Source organism: Taurulus bubalis, assembly GCF_910589615.1.
Source record: "Taurulus bubalis genome assembly, chromosome: 4".
NCBI lineage: Eukaryota > Metazoa > Chordata > Actinopteri > Perciformes > Cottidae > Taurulus > Taurulus bubalis.
In genome coordinates this window covers 4,740,725-4,762,649 of record NC_136592.1, presented here as the reverse complement: position 1 = coordinate 4,762,649, position 21,925 = coordinate 4,740,725, and the positions used below count along the sequence as shown (strand labels likewise).

The 21,925-nt window shown below is 44.7% G+C and overlaps 1 protein-coding gene across 1 annotated transcript in view; it reads right to left on the bottom strand.

The window, feature by feature from the left end:
• LOC306735463 (AT-rich interactive domain-containing protein 3B) overlaps nucleotides 1-21,724 on the bottom strand; it is a gene marked incomplete at its 3' end in the record, with an annotated part of 43,439 nt that extends 21,715 nt beyond the window's left edge. Inside the window, exons 1-2 of the mRNA XM_079216933.1 lie at nucleotides 21,383-21,724; nucleotides 19,382-20,023 (exon numbers count right to left, since the gene is read on the bottom strand). Of these exons, the coding sequence (XP_079073059.1) occupies nucleotides 19,382-20,023; nucleotides 21,383-21,418 (678 nt within the window). The 5' untranslated portion in view covers nucleotides 21,419-21,724. The remainder of the gene's footprint in view (nucleotides 1-19,381; nucleotides 20,024-21,382) is intronic.
• Between the last annotated feature and the right edge of the window lie 201 nt (nucleotides 21,725-21,925).

Genomic DNA, 21,925 nt, shown 5'->3' with positions numbered 1-21,925 from the left:
AACTAATATTTGAAGTCCAATGTTCAAAGACATACCAGGAGATCGCTATCCCCTCAAAAGTGAGAGTGCTATCTACTTTCAAAAGCAATAATTTCATCACATCACAAAATGAGCCCACAAACGCAGCTCCTTCCTCATCAGAAATGCATTTCGCCGTCAATTTACATTATCTGTAGTATGTCAGAGATTACAACGGGATCGCCATGTGAAGGTAAATATACCATGTGGTACATTTGGAAGCCTTATGGACCTTTGCACACAATCTGACCGCCTCTGTTAACCTTTAACCATTATAAATGATTATAAACAGCAGATAGTTCAGATTGCAGCCATGTATAATCTCACATGCTTGCTCATGCATGAAAGAAAAGAAAAAAACCTTTGCTTTCTGCAGCTTTTATACATGCTGGATGTTCCCTATTCAGTGGCCCAGAGGTCGACACTATATGTAATCTTAGTCACAGTAACCAAACAGGGAGCAATAAAGCTTAACGGGAAACATCATCATTCTGCTTGTCAGCATGTAATACTACTCCGATGTACAGAATATCAATTCAGATTTTTTGAATAACAGGTAGATACACCTTTGTGTTCGATTGTCTCGGCTGGAAAATATCTTAAAATCAAATAGTACTTATGCATAATACTTGCAACAGTGTGGCCCGTGTGTGTACATATAGGACATGCTGATAGTTCCAATAACTGAACTGTGTTTGCTAAATTACAGCATGTATTAGACATGATAAATGACCAGATATCCCTGGCTCTTATCCGAAGTAACTTACTACGAGCGTTCACTTCCAACAATAGAATTCACTCCCAGATCACAAAACAACCCAGGGCTGTTGGGTTACTGGCCTTGGATTTGTTAGGTGAACACAAATGTGTTTACATCCAAATCACATACACACTTACACACACACACACACTATGTCCACACTAATGCCTCCACGAGGGACACTGTTATGGGAGTGCAGGGGTCAAGGTGTTCCTTACATCAAGCGAGAACAAAAGGTCTAAAAAAGGGACAGAACCATCCAGTCGGTGTCGGGCTCCGGCTTCCTGCTCCATCCTCTTCTCCGCTTTAGCTGCATTTTATGAGGTGCCCCATTTTCAAATGAATGAAACAACCACAACTTTGTTACTTTAAATAGTGCATGTTTGTAGATAGAGGTAGGAGACAAAGACAAGCTATAGTAATGTGGTAATTATCTGCATGTTTTCTTGATATTCATATGGAGGAAAATGTACAATTTTTTTTTAAATCCCATTAGTTCCACTGAATCGAATTATTTTACTACAGCATGATCTTGAATTTTCCATTTAAGTTTGTTCCATAATGATGGCCAATATGCCGAAAAGGATTGGTGGCGTTAAAGATACAAAAAAACTATTGTAATGCTAAATAAGAAACAGAGATATGCTTTCAAAGTCGGCAATTATTTTAACCAGAAGACTTCACCAAAGCAACTTACAATGACCAAGCAGGCGTCTGCAACAAACACATGTGTGCAGCATGTGGCTGACTGGATGATGACGCTGCTGTTAAAACATCTCAAAACTACCATTCATTCTTTGCATTTAGGTAGAAGTGTAATTCTGCAAACAAGTTCAGTTGCATCCACAGAAAAAGTCTGCTTCTCTAGCCGCTTCAACAAAAGAAAAGAGCAATTGAAACATGGAAGCTGTTAACCGTGAATAGACATGTCGGCTCTCGAATTGGGACCTTGGTCAGCTGAGGAATGTTAACACTACGTTGCGTTTTTTGTCAAGTTAAGAGTGGATACTGATGTTTTGGGACCACTCCTTATGATCAGTCGCCTCAGCCCCTTCATCACATCCAGCGCTCCACCCGGACAGGACTTCTTTAAAGAAACAAGTTCCCACACCCTACCGACAGCCATGACAGGGGCATACAAGCAGGGGCTTATATCAGTCTGAATAGTTTCTAATTAAGTGTTCAAAGCACGCATCTTTAGGTGAACGTACATGTATCACAAGTAGATGACATTTTCTTTACATCTTTGTATTTATTTGTTTACAATTAACTTGTGTCTTATACGTTTATCCAAACTACAATTCAGTTAGGTCAAATGAAATTATAATATTCAAATAAAGCATGAAACATGTGTGTCTATGTATATGCATTGTCAACATATGCTGGATACAGCGGGACCAGAAGTGAGCTATAGCTGGTCAGCGGACATGTTTTCATTTGGTATTATTCTGGAGAGTTTGTAAAAAAAAATGGCTCACAGTATGCCCTCAACTGTTATTCTAGTGCTGGCATTAAATTGATTTGTGCAGTATTAAAAATGCTTGACATTGCAGAAGATTTGACTGCTGTTCCTAAAAAATAAATAAAAACGCCTACATTTTGAGTGCAACCCAGTTGTGAAATTCATACATCTGGATTGTGTAGTCACGTGCCATTATTGTCGGGCAACCCTCCGTCTGCAACAAGTTGACATTCTTTGCATATCCCTCCATCCGCACCGGACAAACGGCAAAAACACACTCTCCCATTTGAATGTCGATACATAGCTCGGGGGTAATTCTACGCAGCCATTATAGAAAGATGTCTGGAGTAGAGCCACCATTTTAGTGAGGCCAGGCATGCCGGAACAAGAAGGGTTAATGGCTGCTGCTTGGGGAGTGGGGGATGGATGACATTGATTGCTCAGGATGTTGACAGCACTCCTCCAATTTGATAGTGGAGCTGTTATTAGATGAAGAGGCTCATTCTTAATAACGGCGTCATGTGATTTTCGCTTTCCCTCTTCCAGTAGGAGGTTGAGTGGGCTTAAATAGCAGCCCCCGCGCTAAGGAAATACTCACTGTGTTCGACTCACTTTGGGAATCATCTCAGGATAATAAAAGCGGGTGGTGGGTTTGATGCTTGGTTTTTAAAAAAAAGGTAGGGCTGCACGGTAAAAATAGTCGTTGAGAAAACAATCGATGAGTTATTATTTCTCACCGTGTTTATCTTCTACTTATAAAACATATTTGTAATGCTTCATGCTTAATGATGAATTTACTTCCATTATCTTTTATTAATTGCATATTAGAAACAAATAGAAGCGCTGTGTCAACTGGAGGGTTACATTTCCAAAGAGAACCAACAAGAAAATAAACAACATTGGGCCTCGTAGTAAAGACTCATAATTCAGCATGTTCCGAGTCATGTGACATAACAAGCTGCCCTTATTCACAAATAAATAATGCAGAGTTCTCTTCAAACAAATCCCCTTGTTATAGGCAATGAGCATTCAGCTCTAGTAGTAAAATAATGCTTTCTGGAACATGTGGTAAAACTATACAGACAGTGATAAAGTGTGTGTGCGGTTACGATCACACAGGATTCTGTGGCCTCCTCATATAGCGTGTTACTACAATCCTCTCCGCTTTCCTCGGTGACTCCGTGACTTTAGCTTTGGTTTGGTTGTTCAGTATCGCCGTGTCTGTAAAAACGTAGAGATGAACGTTGTAACTGTTCCAGATCTCGGTGTCACAGAACGGTTACAGGCGATCATATCGTTAAGAATTGAGTTTGAAACTTACGATTGCGTCGTCTGCATCGAGTCATAATCGTTCAGAAGAGAACCGCATTGCATCCAAGAATTGATCTTAAAAATAAAACTGGAATATTCACACTAAGTGTTGTACATTTTAAAGTGAAATGCACCAATCGGGTGCACTTTGAGAACAAAATTGGGAGCCGAGGAAAAACTATTTTCGTGCTTTAGTTGTGCAGATATGAGCGGTAAAGACAGCAAAGACGCTTCAAGACCGGTCAGGTGGAGCCGCTGACTTTGCCGCAGACCCTTTCGCACTGAGGAAAGTCTGCGCGGCTGATAGTCGTGCCACAATCAACTTTCACTCCAAGCCGACCACGGCGCACTGCCATGGAGGAGAAGGCGCCTGGCGAGGACCGGCCAGCACCCGGGAGATGTTCCTCCCACACCGGACCCACCGGACTACCACGGACCCCACTGTGTGAGACTGTAGGGATTTAACGGGAACCACTGGATGAGCCATGGAAATGACAACCGAGCAAATTCTTTTTGCATCAAGCAGCAAAAAAAAAAATTGCTAATGTTCACATTGCAATGTCGATGCAGAAACGATACATGGTGCAGCCCCAGTCAGCAGCCAATTGCATGCTTTATACTATAGATAATGGACTGGGTGACTGACCTGTGGGATCGCAGAAATGAAACGATGCCTCATCTGAAATGTGGAGCAGAGCTAAAAACAGTTGTTGTTTTGCAGCCAGCCAGTTGAACCCTGCAGACTAAACAAGGCCTAATGAAGACAGGCACGTGCCGCATTAGAGCCCCGTTAGCCCTGTTAGCCCTGAGCCAAACCCCTAACCTCTGTCTTCCCTCTCCGAGCTACTGTCACGGCTCTCTGTGTGTGTGTGTCCCCCCTCCTCCCCTTTACACAACTCCACACTGCAGACCAAATCCCCCTGGGTCACTGCCATTGAACGGGAGGCAAATCAATAGCCCTGGATGTGCAAACACAGGGAAGTCCCCAGCCCCCTCCGGACGCAATCTCACAGCACATGTCAATACTCATCATCCTCAGTCATCTACCGCCACGCCAGGGAAACCGAGATGAGGGCAGGATCACAGCTCACAGGGTGACCTAACCCCGTCACCTCCAAAAAGACACCCTAACTTTGACTAACACAGTGCAGGTTTCCATGGTTAGACCCTCAACAAACTGCAGTTATCCAAGAGGAAGGAGGGGGAAGAAAAGTGTGTAAACAGCCACTCCCATGCTCAATAAAAAAAACTAAATACATGCACATACAAGCAAAATCCCTATAGCAACCGCAGCTGGTAAATCAAGGATAACAAAATGTCACTGTGCTCTCAACGCGAGCTCTACCAGAATACAGACACAGGGAGGGAGGGAGGGTGGCTAGTGAAAATCACCAACATTCCTGTACACCAGTAACAGGACCTCACAATAACAGGAGAGCCCCTCTCATCCCACAGGTACTCTTAACATCTCATTCCCGGACTAATCTTTTTTAGCCAAATTGCTGCCTGTCAAAACAGTTCAGCAGGGGAAATCTTTTAAACAGACACAGCGGCAGTAATTTAATCACAATCAAGGACTCCAGCAGAAATCTGGATCGCAGCCAACAATAGTGACGAATGGCGAGAAGCTAGAAAAGAAGTCGCGTGCATGCTTGGAGGATAAACTTGCTTATTTTTGTTATTTGACTTAATTTTTTTCTCTAGAATGTGACGAGTAAAAATGTAGCGACCAGAGCCAGACATGAAGACACATTTAAAATGAATCCATGTATTTGTGAAGAGAACTGGAACTAAAGCAGATTATGTATAAAGTAGTAAGCCAGTTTCCTCATCTCCTCGACAACAAGATGCCTTTAGTCTTTTAAAGAAAGCGAATCTGCTTCCTCTCAGCATGTCTGTAAAAGCGAGCATTGTGGGGGGCAGCAATCTCTAATCCAAATCAAATAATTGGGGCCTTGATCCCACAGCGGGACCCCGTGGATCATTTATTGTGGCTCTCGGCGTGGGGAGGGGTTAATGGGCGCATTGGGAGTTGGGAGATGAGCTGATGGCGTCCTTTATCTGCAAACTACTGTAAAAGATCTCATGGTGAGCTGCCCGTACGCAACGGCCAACAAAAGGCTCCGGCTAATCATAATTCCATGTGCAACGAGAAGGAAGTAATCCTCACTGCCACTTGGGAGACATATAGCAGAGATCCTGCTTACAAACAGATCTACCGCAGATTCTCTGCTCTAATTAGGAATTACTATGGAGTATAAAAATAAAAAAAGGCCACATATCACATGAGCAGGCCCAGCAGCGGCGAACAGGACCCAGGGGGGGGGACGCCTGCCGTCCTGTTTGTGGCTGGAGCAGATTTCTGGATTTTGGGGGAACAGACAAAGTGTCAGGGACGAAGGGGCTAAACGTCCAGGGGGAGAACGTGTTGGTACCTGCCCCGGCCCCGGCACCTCTAAACAGGCCACTGAAAAACAGGCCTTTAGGCAAGACCACCCCTCCCTCCATTAATCACTCCAATTACAAAGCTGAAAAAGAGAAACAGAGGAGAGAAAAAAGAGGAGGGGGGTCGTCACAGATAGAAAGACAGAATGAAAATAGGCAGGCAGGCACACGCTGAAGAAAAACTTGATCAACACTTTTTCACCTCATCCAATTTCACACGAGAGAGAGAGAGAGAGAGAGAGAGAGAGAGAGAGACACAGACAGCAACAACCATCTGTTCCATGCATTTAGAGCTTATATTATTCCTATACATAGCTATTCTGTTTGCCTTTGTTTGTTAACATGCTTTAAAAACATTGTATTGTACGCAGTCATGTCAATACAGCCACTTAAATTGAAAAAGAAAAACGTAAAGAAGTTTGAGAGAGAGATGGCAAAGTCTGAAAGAAAAAGGGTGGATCTGCATATTTAGTTCCTGGGTAAACATGTCTGTTGGTGACCAGCAACTGTGGTTTGCCAAATAAACCGACTACATTTGTTCAGCTCCAGCCCTTTCACCAAGACACCACATTCCACAGGCAGAGGCCCCATCCCCCATTACACTAGCTGGCCCCTTTCGCTGCCTCACACAAATGCATCGTTTATAGGCTGGTGTGGCCAGAAGTTCACACTCATTGGTTCAAAGACCCTTTCACAGGCAGAGCAAACATTTTAGTGAATCACATCTGTGCCACCACATACAGTACTCTCCAGAGTTAACCCTTTCCCGCGGTGCCTCGGGGCCATAAGAGACTAGACCTCCGGCGACTCGGTTTTACAACTAACCAATACACAGGCTTGCGTGGGGAAGCTATTTGTTTTGCTCTGTGATGTGTACAGTGACAACATTTATGAAGTTTTACCCCAATATGCAAAGCAGTCCTCATTTCACAAGGAAAAAAATTTATACTCTCACGGCACATTAAAGGCAAAACGAATTGTGAAATAAAACCACACATTTTTTTGGGGGCCCCGTGTAATCAATGAGGCTTTTGAGCAAGAAGCTATACGGCTGCATTCAGGTCAAAGCAGCTATTAGCCGTTTCTTCTGGGTTAAAAGCTTTGGCTAAAAATACCTTGCATATCTCACATCTCTCAAAGAGCAAGCATCCACTTCACCCCCATGCTAATGGAAGCTGGAGACATCACACAGACCTGATAGGCCTTTATATACATTCTCATTACACTGACAGCACCGGGAACTCTATACAGTCACAATCAACACAAAATGTAAAAAACATTCCCTGCCATTAAGCCACATCACATCTCATTGCAAAAGAAATGACAGAGGTTGTGGCGTCTGCAATAAGGTAAATGACGTTTGGTGGTGGTGGTTCCTCCATCAGAGAAGTTAGTGTTATGATTATCTCTCTGAATCTGCAGTATCAAATGTTCAAACCATAAGCGCATTCACAGCTTTCTGTGGAGTCTAATCGATAGGGAGCTATTTCTCCGTTCAGAGCCAACGGTATCTGTTTCCTCTCAGCTAGCGTTAAGTGTGCAGGGGCATTCCACCTCTGACAGGCCTGTGTCCACCCCACCCCCACCCAGGGACCCCGGCTGGGATGAGGCAGCCCGTCATGCATCTGGAGCTCATCTCCAGGGGCCAACGAGCCACTGCATCTCTACTGGAGGCTTAAAAACTAAAAGACGACAAAGACACACAAACTTGGAGAGGACAACAACTCCTGGTTAGTGTGGAAATTATTGCAAGAATTATTTATTTAAGAAAACAAACAGTCAGAGTCATTGCTGTGGAAGTCATGTAGTCAATATGCAAAATTGTTTTTAGCAAGAAGTTATTAAGTTCAATGGTTAATCCCTTGTGTTGTCTTGGGGTCAAAATGACGCGTCAAAAAATAAAACTCCATCCTCTGAAATAATATAATTTCTGTAATTAGTTTGGAAATTGGAACACATTTGCAATGAACTGATAACTGGACTTGTATGTGACGTGCCACAGCAATATGGACGATCTAACTGGTTGTTATTTTGAGAATATGAGCATGTCAGGGTGAGTTGTGTTCACAAGAAAAATGTAATTTCTTTTTTGGTCATTTTTTTGTCAGTGGATCAGTTTTAAATAAGAAAAGGAGCCATGCTATAAGAAGTGCAAAAAAAACAACCAAGGATCTGCTGCTGCACAGGCCCTGGATAGTTAATCATGGTGTCTGCAAAAAAACTGGAACAAACAAAACACCTTGAAACTTATTTCATATATTCTTGAGCAATATCATGTTTAACAGTGGTTAAATCGTTTGGTTGATCTTTATATTAAAATAAATATTGTACTGACCAAATTTACAAACACAGATCATGTTATAAACTCTTTAAGTCGCCTCTCTGCAAAGCTGGTTTCAGAAGACATGAGGCACATAAATGATTATGCTTAGTCAAACTATGTAATTAAAATCGTTGACAGCCTGAGGGTACAGAACCCAATTAAAAGCCTGCTTTATACTTCTCTGTGCTGCAGTTCAATCCATATACAGACACCATTGAAATACAGTATCAGATAAGATAAAACTAATGATTCTCACAGGGAAATTGGGCTGATGCAGCAGCGATGAATATGATATTGATAACAGAGCAAACAGACTGTATTGAATGTCACACAACAGCAGCAAAAAAGAAAAAGAAGCACATACTGTGAATAGTAAAAAACTAACAATGCAAAGACAGGTTTCCAGTTACAGAATCACAGGTAAGCAGCTGTTTGCAGGGTACATTCACTGAGCCTTATTTTAATTTAATTCAGCTTCGATTGCGCGCAGCCAGCCTATATGTCGTTATTGTTTCAACTAAAAGTTTTCTGTTGTGCAACCTCCGTAATGCACAAGTAACTCTATTTGATGATCTAATTTGCCTTCATTTTTATTCCTATGCTCACTCAGAGAAGCGCATTGAATTTCACATGCACTACTTTGTGTCCGATTCCAAAGTATTAATGATCAACTCGGCCTCCAAGCGCATTCAATTGTGTGCCATCAGGCGTTCAGTAGATACTACTGCTATTTGTTTTAAACAAAAGACACATCCTCACTGGGCTGAAAGCTTCCTCAGGTTTTTCTAATCACATTTATTTAGGGCAGGAAAACCTGAGATGTCTTTGTTTGACCAGATGGCTGGCAAATCCAGGCTGGCTCCACTGGGGGTTGGGACATCCCCAAATGTGCCACAAACATTATTGAACCGTGTTCACGTTAATATGCTGATGTTTGCTGGAAAAGAGCCTCGTGATCCGATACTTGTGGTTATGTAAATTTCAGACGGACACGTACCTGCTTAAGATGGCAAGATTAGATTTCTGCTGTTAAATAATAAAAGTGCAAAAGGAAAATTAAAAAAAACATGCACTGGCTCCATCACACTGAAGGACATCGAGCATTGGGCGATTGGCCTCTCCGTGCAACGCCATGTAGTTCTTATAATAACCTATATTCGCTGCAGTCCATGCTGTTACTAATTCAATTTTCTGTGCCACTCTTAAATCATTTACTAACATGGCTTTTGAAATTATTGACTGCAGTTGACATGGTCCATAGTGCGATTGTCTATTAACCAGATCAGCTGCAGGTCAGAGCCCGATGTGTTTTTTTCTGTCATCTGAAAATGATTCAACGCGACCCGTACGAGTGGTGCAGCCAGTCATCTGAGTGCCGCAAACAAACATCTAAAAAAGGGTCCGACGTCTGTAAAGCTACATGCATGAACTGATAATCGGGACGAAATTCAGCTGGAGGTACTTCATCAAAGAAATTCATAGACGGCTAACGCTCATGCGGTTTTGTTGATTAGTTTGATTTAATCGTTTTTCCACAAAGAGTTACATAAAGCGGCATTTAAAATCTTGCCTTCACCAGAGATGTGCTCATGAGCTTCTGGGAAACAAGACATTCTGGATGAAGAGCATTTAAAAACCAACAACACAAATCTTATTCAAATCAATAGTTGACTGATTCAGAGGGGGCAGAACTTTGCTCATGTCAACAGGAATTGTGTCCCCCCCCCCTTTATGAAAGAAGCTGCTTTTACGCCAGCGCGACATTAAGTATTTGACAGACACGCCGCTTACTGTTGGCTTTCTTGTGTTGATTGTGATTCAGGAAGTGAGCCGCTTTGGGAGGGGTGCACGGCCCTGAATGTAGAATGTAAATGTTGGAAGCTGAGCTGTGAACACATTGCTTTCAGTGTAATGTGACGTTTCCTGGGCTGGAGCCAGGACTTTTTTTCTCCCCTTTCCTTCCTCCTCTGCTGGTAGCTCCCTCTTACAAGCACGTGATTACACACGGCTTGTGTTTGAAGACTTGGCAGCCAAACAACTCGGCCACATGCTATTATAAACTACATGGGATTTTGGCAGGCGGCGCGATGACTGTGCAGACTGAAAAGCCGGCAGGCTACAGTGAAAGGAAAGCCTCCCGTACCTCTTTCACCTCCTTCTCTGCGGTGTTTACCCAAGGGCCATGACACAGTGGCCCAGTTAGCACCTGCAGGCCCGACAACAGCCTGGAGCTCAGCCAAAGCAGTTTGAGGAGGCAGCCAAGAAAAGCGACCGACAATAGACAACTCTCACTCTTCACCTCCACACCTCCCCGCTGCCTGGCGCTTTATACGAGGAGCAACGTTGGAGGCCAGAAGCCAAAAGAAACCGTATCTTTTGCGGTTAGCCAGTTGGAGACGGTTGCGGCTGCAGCAAAGATTATCTCATTCGTGCTGTGACACAGGCTACACCCTAAATGCAAACTAATGTATCATTAAAAATATGAATTTAACATCCGTTAAAAAAAAAACGCCTTTTCTCCTGAGGGTTGAAAAAAAAACATATATCGCACAGTCTTCAGCAAACTTTATCTGACACTATCCAGTGGAGCAGTCCTACAATTTCGACATTGGAAATTGTTATTTTAGTGAAGTCTCTTGACATGGAATCATTGTGCAACGCTTTTTTGGTACCAGACCGAATGTGTTGACAACAACACACTCAAAGTTGTGAAATCTATAGAGTAAAAATAAGACTTATTTACGCTTGACATGGTTTCATGCTGCAAAACTTGGCATATTTTGCATCAAAATCTCTTTAGGTAGCAAGCGCATGCAAAGAAGGAACCACGTGATCAGTAGTGCAAAGACAGCCCAACATCTTAACCACACAGTCCATATTAAACCATACTGTACATGCTATAGGGACAACAGGACCTTGCATACCGTGCCAAAGGTCAGTACAACACACAGTCTGAACAGCAGTCTACATATATGTGCACTGTATGCATCACTATATGCAGTCAGCCCATATAAAACTCAAGGAGACTTTGCTCAACAGTGTCATTTGACCTTGGCTCTACCTTAATGCAGCTGCCAAAAGGGGCTGGTGGATGTCTTTGTTTGTCTGCGTTTCATTTGGCTATTCCCCTTTCTGTGTTTGCCTTCATTAAAGGGCAGGTGTTGAGATATGCTGAGTGGGAGTGGTTGTAAAGGACGAATGGAACCAGCAGTGGTGTGTGAGGGGGGGCTTGTGGTTTCACTAGCAACTGATCAAATTACAGCAGGCATCAGTAGCTCGGTTTCCATTAGAAGCAAGGAAGTCAATCCTCCAGGGTCGATTTGGGGGTGAAAAAAAGAAGAAGAAAAGTGTGACATATCTAATGGACGTACAACATTTGCATTCAGGGTTCATACACATTCTGACCAATGGATTTCCATGACCAAACATTTTGTGAAATCTCGGTGTAAACATGAAAAAGTGAGAAAATGTATTATTTAAACTGCCAATGAGAACACAAAGCATACAGTAAACCTTAAATGACTCAAATGAATGAGACAATAGTTTGATTAAAAGAATAAACATTTATATAGATGCCTGTATGTATGCCTGCTTATGTTTTGAGCGTTTGTTTTGAACACGGCGTAAATGAACAAATTTCCATGACTTTTACAAAACTTTTGGGATTTTATTTTTTTTCAAGGACTTAAAATTGTTTTTTTAAAATAACTATTTTAAAATTCCATGACTTTTCTAGGTTTTCCATGAACGTATGAACCCTGGCATTTAAACGCGAGAACTTTTTGCGTTTCAAGTCAATGGAGATGAGCAGCGTGGCCCCTCAGCCATGAGGTGCGCATGAGGGGTCGTCCAAAAAGTAATTTGCAGGAAGTTGCCGGTGACGATTAGCTCAGCTGAGAGGCAGACAACTCCATTACAAGAAGGCCGTGCGCTCTGAGCAGGTACAATTAGCAAAGCACGATCAAATGGGTCTGTTGTGAGGAGCGCGGCATATTATTCCTCTCCTGAAGACATTTGTTATTCAAGGGGCTAGTGCAAGTCCACTGGGGTTTGAATGGAGGTGTGGAACAATCAGTCTTCCAGGGGCCCAACTTTACGCAAACATGCCCACAATGCAAATCACTAACGCATATAGATAATGAAGCCACATAAGGAAATGAGCATTTCAACGTCGTGACAGCTGCGTTGTCTGTCTCTCACACGATTCAAATGATAAGGAAATAAAAGATTGTATTTCTATCGATTAAAACAAATCTTGTCATTAGTGGTTTTAATTATGTATAAAAGGTAGTGTAAACAGGTCCTAATTCATCTCTAATAATGCCTTCATACAACTGGATACATTAAAAAAAAAAAAAAGTACATTTTACGAGATTAAATGTCAACGCATCGTGATAATGTCCTAATTTACCGTCGCCCAATACTCATATTCACTGAACAGAGCCTGAACGCATCATAATGTAACCGAAAAGAACCTTCGTTCTCCTGTCAATTAAAATACAGATCTGTTGTTTGCATTATTATTATAACATTATCAGAAATCGGCGACTAGAGAAGCAGAAATGCCGATATCACATATTTTATTGAACATTGGCGGAAAACTTTATTCCACACTGCTGTGATTAACGTGAAACTGTGTAATTAATCCGCGGTTCAGCGCGCGTGAACCGTGGATTAATTACACAGCTAAGCGGGGTGATCCGTACCGATCACGGATCAACCGTGGTCCGCTACGCCACTAATGTCGAGCAGAAAACGCAACTTTTAAAACGCAATCAATGGAGAGCACAGTATCCTCTCAAGGATGCAGGGACCAGGGAATCCATGAACACAGTCCGGATCCAGATTCATCACGACACACTACCCATCGCCCACTAGTGCCGTGTTAAGACCAGACCATGATGAGAAGCCTCCTCCCGTCTGCCAGAAGCAGATGTGCCTTTTGGGACTCAGACAAATAAAATAAATAAAATAAAAGAAAGTGTCTCTGCCTGCACCAGGGGGCCCCTCCCATCCAGCTAACCCTAACCCTAACCCTCCTCCCATTCAGGCCCTTTGGCTTTTTTCTTTTACGGCCCCTGCGACACTGAGTGAAATGAATTGAAAGATCACCAATCAGGAGCCCGACTACGACACGGACATGCACCCCCCTCCCTCCCATCCCCCCTATCAAACCCTGTCTCTTGTTGGGAGCCCCCGGTGGGAATGTTCACTGTTTGAAGAGTTAACTCTTTAATTCCGTCTGGAATGTTTCCTCTGGGTGGGGCAGCGCAGTGTGCTGAGCCAGACCACTAACCCTCCTCCTCTCCTTCCACAGTCAATCCCCCCCCCTTCTGCCTCCGCCCCTTCATCTAGCTACTAAATTCAATACCTCTATTTCTGGGAAGGGGGGAATCGTCCGCACATGGATGTTAAGAGCAGGTCAGCACATAATGAAGCCTGGTCGCGATTACACATTGACCCTCTTATTCAGATAAAACTGAAACCATCATTTGCATGTGAAAAGAAAAAAAAAAACACTCTGGCATGTATAATAGATGATTGCCATCCACACTACAGTACCAAAAAAACATAAAAAGTTAATAATCTCAGTTGAGCAAGCTCAGGTCACTTGAGCCAGCAGAGTTGCACTTAAGCACATTGAAATAGTAATAAGCATTGCTACCCTACAGATTTATCCAGAGAAATATTTGGCAGCTGACAAAAATGTCACGAGCGCAGGTTAAAATAAATAAATGGAAGAAGCATCATAATGTGTTCATCGCCATACACAGTTCACAGGCTCATAGGCTCTTTGGATAAATAATTTGATGATTCATTTCAGACCTTGATAATTAATTAAATATTTTTTCATTCTGCGCGGTACCAAAGGACAGTTACAGGTTGGAGACCACTGGTTTAAAGAATATATATTTAACAGACAATTCAAATGAAGTTAGATGTTCCAATACTGCGTAGACACCAACGCTACTGGAAACTGGAAGAGCAAAATATAATTGCGCATCATTAATTTGTGCAGGCCCTATTTGTTTCCATCCTGACACAAATTCAACCGTAGCCGCACTGGCCGGGCGGCAGTACGTAAAGAGCAGCATCAATCAGAAAACTGCCATTTAAAAAAGGCAATCCAGAGTTAAAAGCCCAGTCGCTTCCGTCCGACCCGACCAGCCAAGACCTGCTGTCCAAGAGGCAAAGCAAGGTTCACGCAGCATTGAACTACAAGCAATGCCTCACATGTGTAAACACTACGCCTCCGCTACTACCGAAAGAGTGTTTCGAGAGTTTAGCACTTAATTAGAAAGCCAATGAATGTATAATCACTTCTGACATTATTTTTCCATGAAGCCTGAATTTAGCGGGCGGATCACTTGAAAACACATTTCTTAAAATGAACTGAAGTGCTTGGGGCGCAAACCTGAATGCAACACAACACAACAATACAACCATGTATCTTTTAACCGCCTGTTTTAGCAAACAGTGCAAACATCGCATTCATTTTTTAAGTTGTTCTGGTTGAACAAGTATGACGTGTCTATGAGAGGGAAAGAAACAGCAGGTGAGCCAAAAATGTCGAAGCGGAATTTCACACCGGTGCGCTCAAAATGATGTTAAAATAAGACACCTTCAGACGGCCTTAATCTGTACCGAGATCAGCGTCGTAGCTAAGAGGGAGAACTTGGAAATGTGGTTAACCATTTAGTGGCCAGGCCATTCATCACAAATGCCATTAGTAATATAATTTTGGAGTCGCCAAGTCATCCAGATGACAAAGAACCTTGTGAGGAAATAAAGAGAGTCAAGAAAAAGGAGAAGGAAATAAGAGACTTTATTAGTTTTCCATTTAGTTTAACCTCTTCCTTTTTTCCAAGGCAACCACTTCACCGTTGAATTTACTTTTCCAACCTTCTATTGCTGAAGGGTTTATCGTCACTTAAGCTGTGCAGAACAGCAAAGGATGTACTGACGTCTGAGTTTACCCCCAACTGCTACTTTACTGTCACACTCTTTGATTCTTGGTCGCGTCAGTGAAACACTGTATTCATTGTGATATGAAAGCATTGTTGTCAGTATTCGCAGCAGAAGTGAGCAGTCTGGGTTGACGTTTTCAATTCCCCGTGCAGCTCAACAAAAGGTTTGAGCATTTCACGCGTCACGCTCTCGATTCTTGTCCAGAGCGAGCACTGCGACATGTTTTAATGGACCTTCCTCGTAATTTATCATCTGAACTACCTCCATTTGCAAGCGGTTTGTACGAATAGGGGTCAGACGGTAATTCCTGCCTTATTACATCAGCCTAACAGGAAGTCCAGTAAACAGAATAAGACTAAGTACACCATTTAAAACCCACTGACAGTTATGGCATGTGAGGCATAGCGTTCAGGAAGCAGAAATCGGGTCAGGTTGGCGAACATGCATTGTGCACATCAGGCAGCGGGGCGCCCCGACTCCCACCACGACACGACGGAGAGACGTCCAGTGGCTCTCCCACCAACGCTGCAGTGGGTGGGCCGATTCACCAGGGGGTGGGTGGGTGGGGGGTGGGCAGATTTGTTCCACATACCACGTTTAAAAAGATAACTTGGGCCCATCTGCTGAATACAATGTCCACCTCATTTGTCATAAATGAACCATAAACGAGGCCAAACATTCCTGCCTCTAAAAGCTCACACACACAATCCGTATTGATCGCCGCTCTGCAGCCGTGCAGTGCAGCTCCCCACTTCCTGGCTGATGTGTTGCTGGGGCGACAGCTAAATTATGCAACAGCGCTGGCTCAACAGACAGGCTTCAGTGCTCGAGCAGCACAAGCAGGGCTCAAGGACGGCGTGGCTCGGCAGTAACAGATGCCCCTCCTCCCCAGAAACCAACGTGGTCCGTTTGCCTTTGTTGGCCACCACTTACATCGAGTCAAATGTATCCCTCACCCAAGTTGTAGACTAGCTGTGCCTTCTTGTGTTCTGCCCAGGCAAATACTACTGCTGCTTTTGCACTGACTTATTGAGTCTTGGGTTAGTCTAAGGTTGGCAGAATTCCCTCATTAAAAACCTCTGTGACCAAAATGATAAACTACAAATCTAATCAGACTGTAAGGGGTAATTATCCAGCTACTTGTAATTGAGCCCACTAAATATTTGTTCAATCAAAATTTACTTGCGCTCTTGGCTGCTTCATTGAATCATGGGATATAAATTACACAGAGAGCACTAATGCAATGCACCCAAATGGGAATAATTCAAATGTGGCCATCGATCTGTCATCTTGATGCCTAGTTTCGAGCCTGTCAAGCGCTCCTGAAGCGCATTATTCCGCCCTGTGATGCGATGAGTGAGTCATTTCTCTCCCCCTGTGATCATAGCAATTCAAATGTGGACGTGCTCTGCTCACTGCCTCCACGTCGTCTCATTTGTCAGAGTGCCACGGGGGAACAAACAGGGTGTGGACGTAAAACGTAGAAACCTTGCCGAACGAAAGCCACTGCTTGCTTGCTTCTACACGCGCTCGCCATCTCTCAGTCCCTCCCACCGTACGGCCAACTGAAGCTCTGTCACAATCATTACAGTGCGACGTAAGACACAATCTGTGTCCCGCAGGCATGATTAAAACTATTAATCACAGAGGGATTATCGCAATGAGCAGAAAGGGCCCGTGCACGTTCGTATGTGAGCAGGAGGTGGGGGTGGGTGGATTACAGGGGTCAGACAGCCTCTGTCCCACTGTGGTGGAAGCCAAAGTGCTGAGGCCGGCCGGCCGGCCGGCTGCCCACCCTTGCCCTCTCTCTCTCCCTCCCTCCCTCCCTCTCCACGCGACGCCTTTGTCCATCCCCTTGTTTGACAATTATTTACTCTGCTGTTTAGGACAGGGCTGAGGTCACCACACATACATCACTGACATGAAAACACTGGCTACCCGTGTCTGTCCACCCCCCATCTGACCTGTACAGGCCCCTCGCCACTCATACACTTAGGAGTACAGGACTACAAGACAGACTAATCAAACGGTTGTCAGTCAAGTGTTGCTGCTGGCAACTCGCATGCAACTAAACATTACCGCGTGACGCCTGCTACGCTAGCTGTTTGTTTGTTCTTATTCAGCGGCGTGTCACTCATGTTCCACCCATTGTTTGAGAGCTACATGTGACCTTTGCGATCACCACTTTTAGTTTGCGAACTAGCAAATGGGACACGAACATCCCGTTTGTCTCTCTGGAAGCTGCTGGGGATGAAATCAGCTCTGTATATTGTCTGCTGTGGCTCAAGCACATCGCAGTGTCTCTGTCGAAGTGGTCACAGCATTCACACACACACACCTTGTGTGCTTTGGGTAAGAAAAAGCCTGGCAGCATGAAATGTAAATGTTAATGTAAATGGTCCTCCGTGCATTTGTTTCTTCTAGCTCGCCATCCCACATCGCCTCCGTCGCTGCTTTTTAGAATATGATAAATGAGCTGCACCCTACATTATTATAGGTGGTCTGTATTTTGCGGCATCTGCCAGGTTTCTCTCTGGCCTCTTGAAGACAATAACATCCCAAAAAAGAAAAAGGAAAAGAAAAAAAAACACAAAAAAAAACAGCTCCCCTGCCTCCACTGTCCCCCTCCCCCTACAGCGGTGCAACCTGAAACTGCCTGAAGAGATGAGCCGTCATTAAATACTGCAGAGCTGACATAATGACAGGAAAGATAAAAGAGAGGAAACAAAAAAAAAAAAAAAAAAAAAAGGCCAGACCAATTCTCGTCCCATAATGCCTCCCCCATCCCCCAGGCTCGGCCCGCCTCTCCTAATAAAAGACACCGGGCCACAGATAGGGCACTGGTCAGCTGCAACTCTGCTGCTGTGATCATCTGTTCTGACAACGTTCACACAAAGCCTGGCAGCATAATACCGCTTCACTCTGACACCAGTGAAAACAATGCAATGAAACTCCATTCTATACAAAACTCATATTCATGCGATGTGTTTAAATCGTCTCCAGCTAATCCCTGTAAGGTCAGAGGCTCTGATTGATATACAATGATAATAAAACCAAGACCCCTCCTCCCACCTCTGTACTACCGCCTTCCCTAAATTAGGAAATGTGGTCTAGAGAAGCACCATTCAAAGACATTTGCCTTTAAATAGACCGTAATAAAATCCAGACACATGATAGTCGAGCACCCTCAGCCCACTAATCAAGCTCAGATTTGCCCTCTGACACTGCCACTCTTGTGCAACTACAGCTTTTTATATCACCCACACGCTGCTGCTGCTGCTGCTGCTGCTCCCTTTAACTGCTACGTCTCAAGCCATGATGCTGAACCACATGGAGCTCGGCTTGGTTCCCAGTTGGCATTCCAGCGTTTTGTAACACTGTGCTGAGGCAATATTTACCTTCAAGGGAAAGTGCACTTGGCACACAGCCGAAACTCTTGGGTCGGGGTGGGAGGAGAGGGAGGGGGGGTGTGACAGGTTGCTACTGTGTACTACATCCAAACTTCCCACCCACCCAAAATCCTCGCGCTGACCCGGCCAACCACCCACAGCCTCACAGCAGCGGTCCTGCCCTGGCTGACTCCGCTACCTGGATCAGAGCCAAACCAGAGCCTGAGCAAAGCGCCAAGAGGGACAGAGAACGACACACACACACACACACACACACACACACACACACACACACACACACACACGGGAGGGAACTAGTGAGTGTGAACAAATTGCGCCCCAGCCTGGCTCTCTGCCAGGACTCACTTAGGGAGGATTGTTAGCCACAAAAGCCAATCCGCAGTCAACCATCCACGGAGATTTGAATTGTCTCACGAATAAACTGCTGGAGAGGTTTGTCACACAGTCAAGATTAAGCAATTGCTCACGGCAGGGGGCTGGACTGAGATATCAAACAAAACACTCAACAGGAGGGGGGGGGGGGGCTACACCTTTTAGGGTCACAACAAACAGTGTTTTTAAACAAGATTAGGATTGGCAGCGGCATCTTTATGTCCAAAAATAATTTGGGATCTGGGTAAAGACCCAAAAGAGGAATTGAAAGGATGAAATAGTGCGGCTAGGAGCCAAAGCCCGGCACTAACCTGTCTGAAGTGATCGTCAAAGCCCCAGTCGGCCTGTCCGTTAGGAGAGGTAGCGGAGTGAGGCCCCGCAGGAGACAGGCCCTCGTCGGGTTCCTGCTTCACTCTGATGGGCGGGGATGCAGCCCTCTGGGGGGCCGACGCAGAGTAACTGCCAAATGGCCGGGCCGCGATGCGGGACGCACTCTGCTGCAGAGCCAGGGTCTGCTTGCGGAGGAACTCCAGACCGCTGGCACTGCCCTCGTCCTCGTCGCTGCCCTCGTCCCCCTCCATCATCTCATTGTCGTCGTCGTCGTCGTCGTCCCCGGAATCCCGGCCTCTGTCCTCGTCGTCCTCCCTTTCCGAGTCCACGCTGCTCTGATTGGACACCCTGGGAGGTAGTAACCCGCCACCGGGGACAACCCCAGCCAGGCCTTTGCCCATGAAGCTGGCCCCGGATGCCCGGGCTGCCGCCAGGATGGCCTGCTGGGCAGCAACCTGCTGAGCGTACATGATGTGGGCCTCTCGCAGCTTCCTCTCCTTGCGCTCCATTTCCAGGCGGGCCTGCTGCTGGCGCTGGAGCTGCTCCATTACCGCCTCCAGCTTCATCCCCCCTGTAGAGGCGCTCTGAGGAAAGGCCACACCAGGCTCCTGAGACATGCTGGGCTGTGGGAGGAAGAGAAGGAGCCATGGATGACGTGCTGAAATCTAATTACCCCGTTATCTTATTAGACAGGATAAAAAAAGAAACGCAAGTAAGGCCCATGCACCCCACCACACACACAAAAAACACAATAATCAAAGCTAGACTTGAACCGAGGAGCCATATTTGTACACAACACCACAACATGGGTAATCCAACTATATCATTTTCATCAGGTTCATGTAGCTGAAACTTGGAATTCCTCTCTCAGTTAATGTTTAAACTGGGGAACTTGTAAAAACCTTCAGCGTAAAACAACGATACACCTGAATATACACAAATATACACGCTTTTCAGGCTTTCAGCTTCAACATATCAACTTAAAGACCTGAGCATGTGTGAAAGAGGAAAACAATGAAGCAGGATCATTCACCAACACGGTCTACCAGCATAATAACGTAGTAAAGCAGCCAGGCGTAGGAAAATAAAGAGAAGGAGACTAAAGCAACACTGAAGAAACAGTTTCACGATTTCGTGAGTCCACACAGATATCACAGCTGCACGTTAAAAAAGGCCAACCACGACTCTGGTAATACCAGAAGAGAGAAAAGTTATTTAGTTATTCACCAACTAGTATTACTATGACTTCTTGGAGGAGCAGTAGAGTGTCCCATCAACATACAACACAAAACCAAGAGTCGTAACATTGGCCCCAAACGATCATAATATAGCTAACCTATATAACTAGTGTTCAAACTAGTTGGTTAACCCGAGAGAAAGATGAACGGCGTCCAGAGTTCAGTTTAACGTGAAGAGTTCAGTTTAACGTCCCTTTTTCACGTCACGTTAACGCTGAAGTTCGTCTGCCGTGTCCAGCCAAGAGGAAATAAACGAGTTAAAACTGCAACGAAGTGTACATCTTTCCCGCATTAGCTAACGTTAGCTGCCACATCCTCAAAAATAACGTAGAAACGTAACGTTAATGCGTTACGTTGAGTTGATAGGTGTTATGACCAGTTACCGTACACACACACACACACACACACAACACACACACACACACACACAACACACACACACTCGAGAAAGTGGAACGTTAACGGCTTTAAAAAAAATAAAAGTAAAATAAAAGATGTGTTGCAGTGTTTCCAAAAGCTTCAATGAGTTAAAAAAAGTTGAAAAAAGTAACCAACCATAAGCTCAAATTAGCTCTGAAAGTTGTCCTTTTCTTTCTCGCGCAAACCGTCCCCGTTCGGCTGGCTAACGTCTACTCTTCCCCGTGAAGAAGGCAGTCAAACCGCGACTACCGGAGGGCGTCAGGCTCGCTAAGTAAAAAAAAAAAAAAAAAAAAAAAAGGGACGTCAAGCATTACCACGACTCACCATTTGTGCCTTACTACTGCTCGAATTGTCCACCATCCCTCCTTCCTTGCTTCCTTCCTTCGGCGTCCTCGTCCTTCCCCTCGCTCAAACACACTTGTAAACACACACACGCGCGCGCACGGTGGCTGAGACGCTGAGACGCTGTGAGTGTGTGTGTGCGTGTGTGTGTGCGTGCGTGCACCGGAGATATACCGCCGCGTGCGCTCTTCTGCAGCGACCTCTCCAAAATGTACCTGTGTTTCTGTCTTTCTTTTCTTTTTTCTTCTTTAATGGGAAAGGGGACCGCCTGGAAAATGGCCCGTTCTCATATCTCGGAGAGAGCGCAGAGGTAACTCCCTTCAGTCGTTTTTTCTTTTTCTTTCCTCCCCTTCAATTGACACCCCCCGCATGGCGCACATCGGCATTAGGCCCGCCCAGCGACAGCAACATGTCTCGCGCAGCCCCTTTCAGTTCCGTGACACTCTTCATTGAGTAGTCTCACCTATAATTTATTCATATTTCGATCTTTCCAATTTTCACAACATAGCATTTCTGTAGGATGCA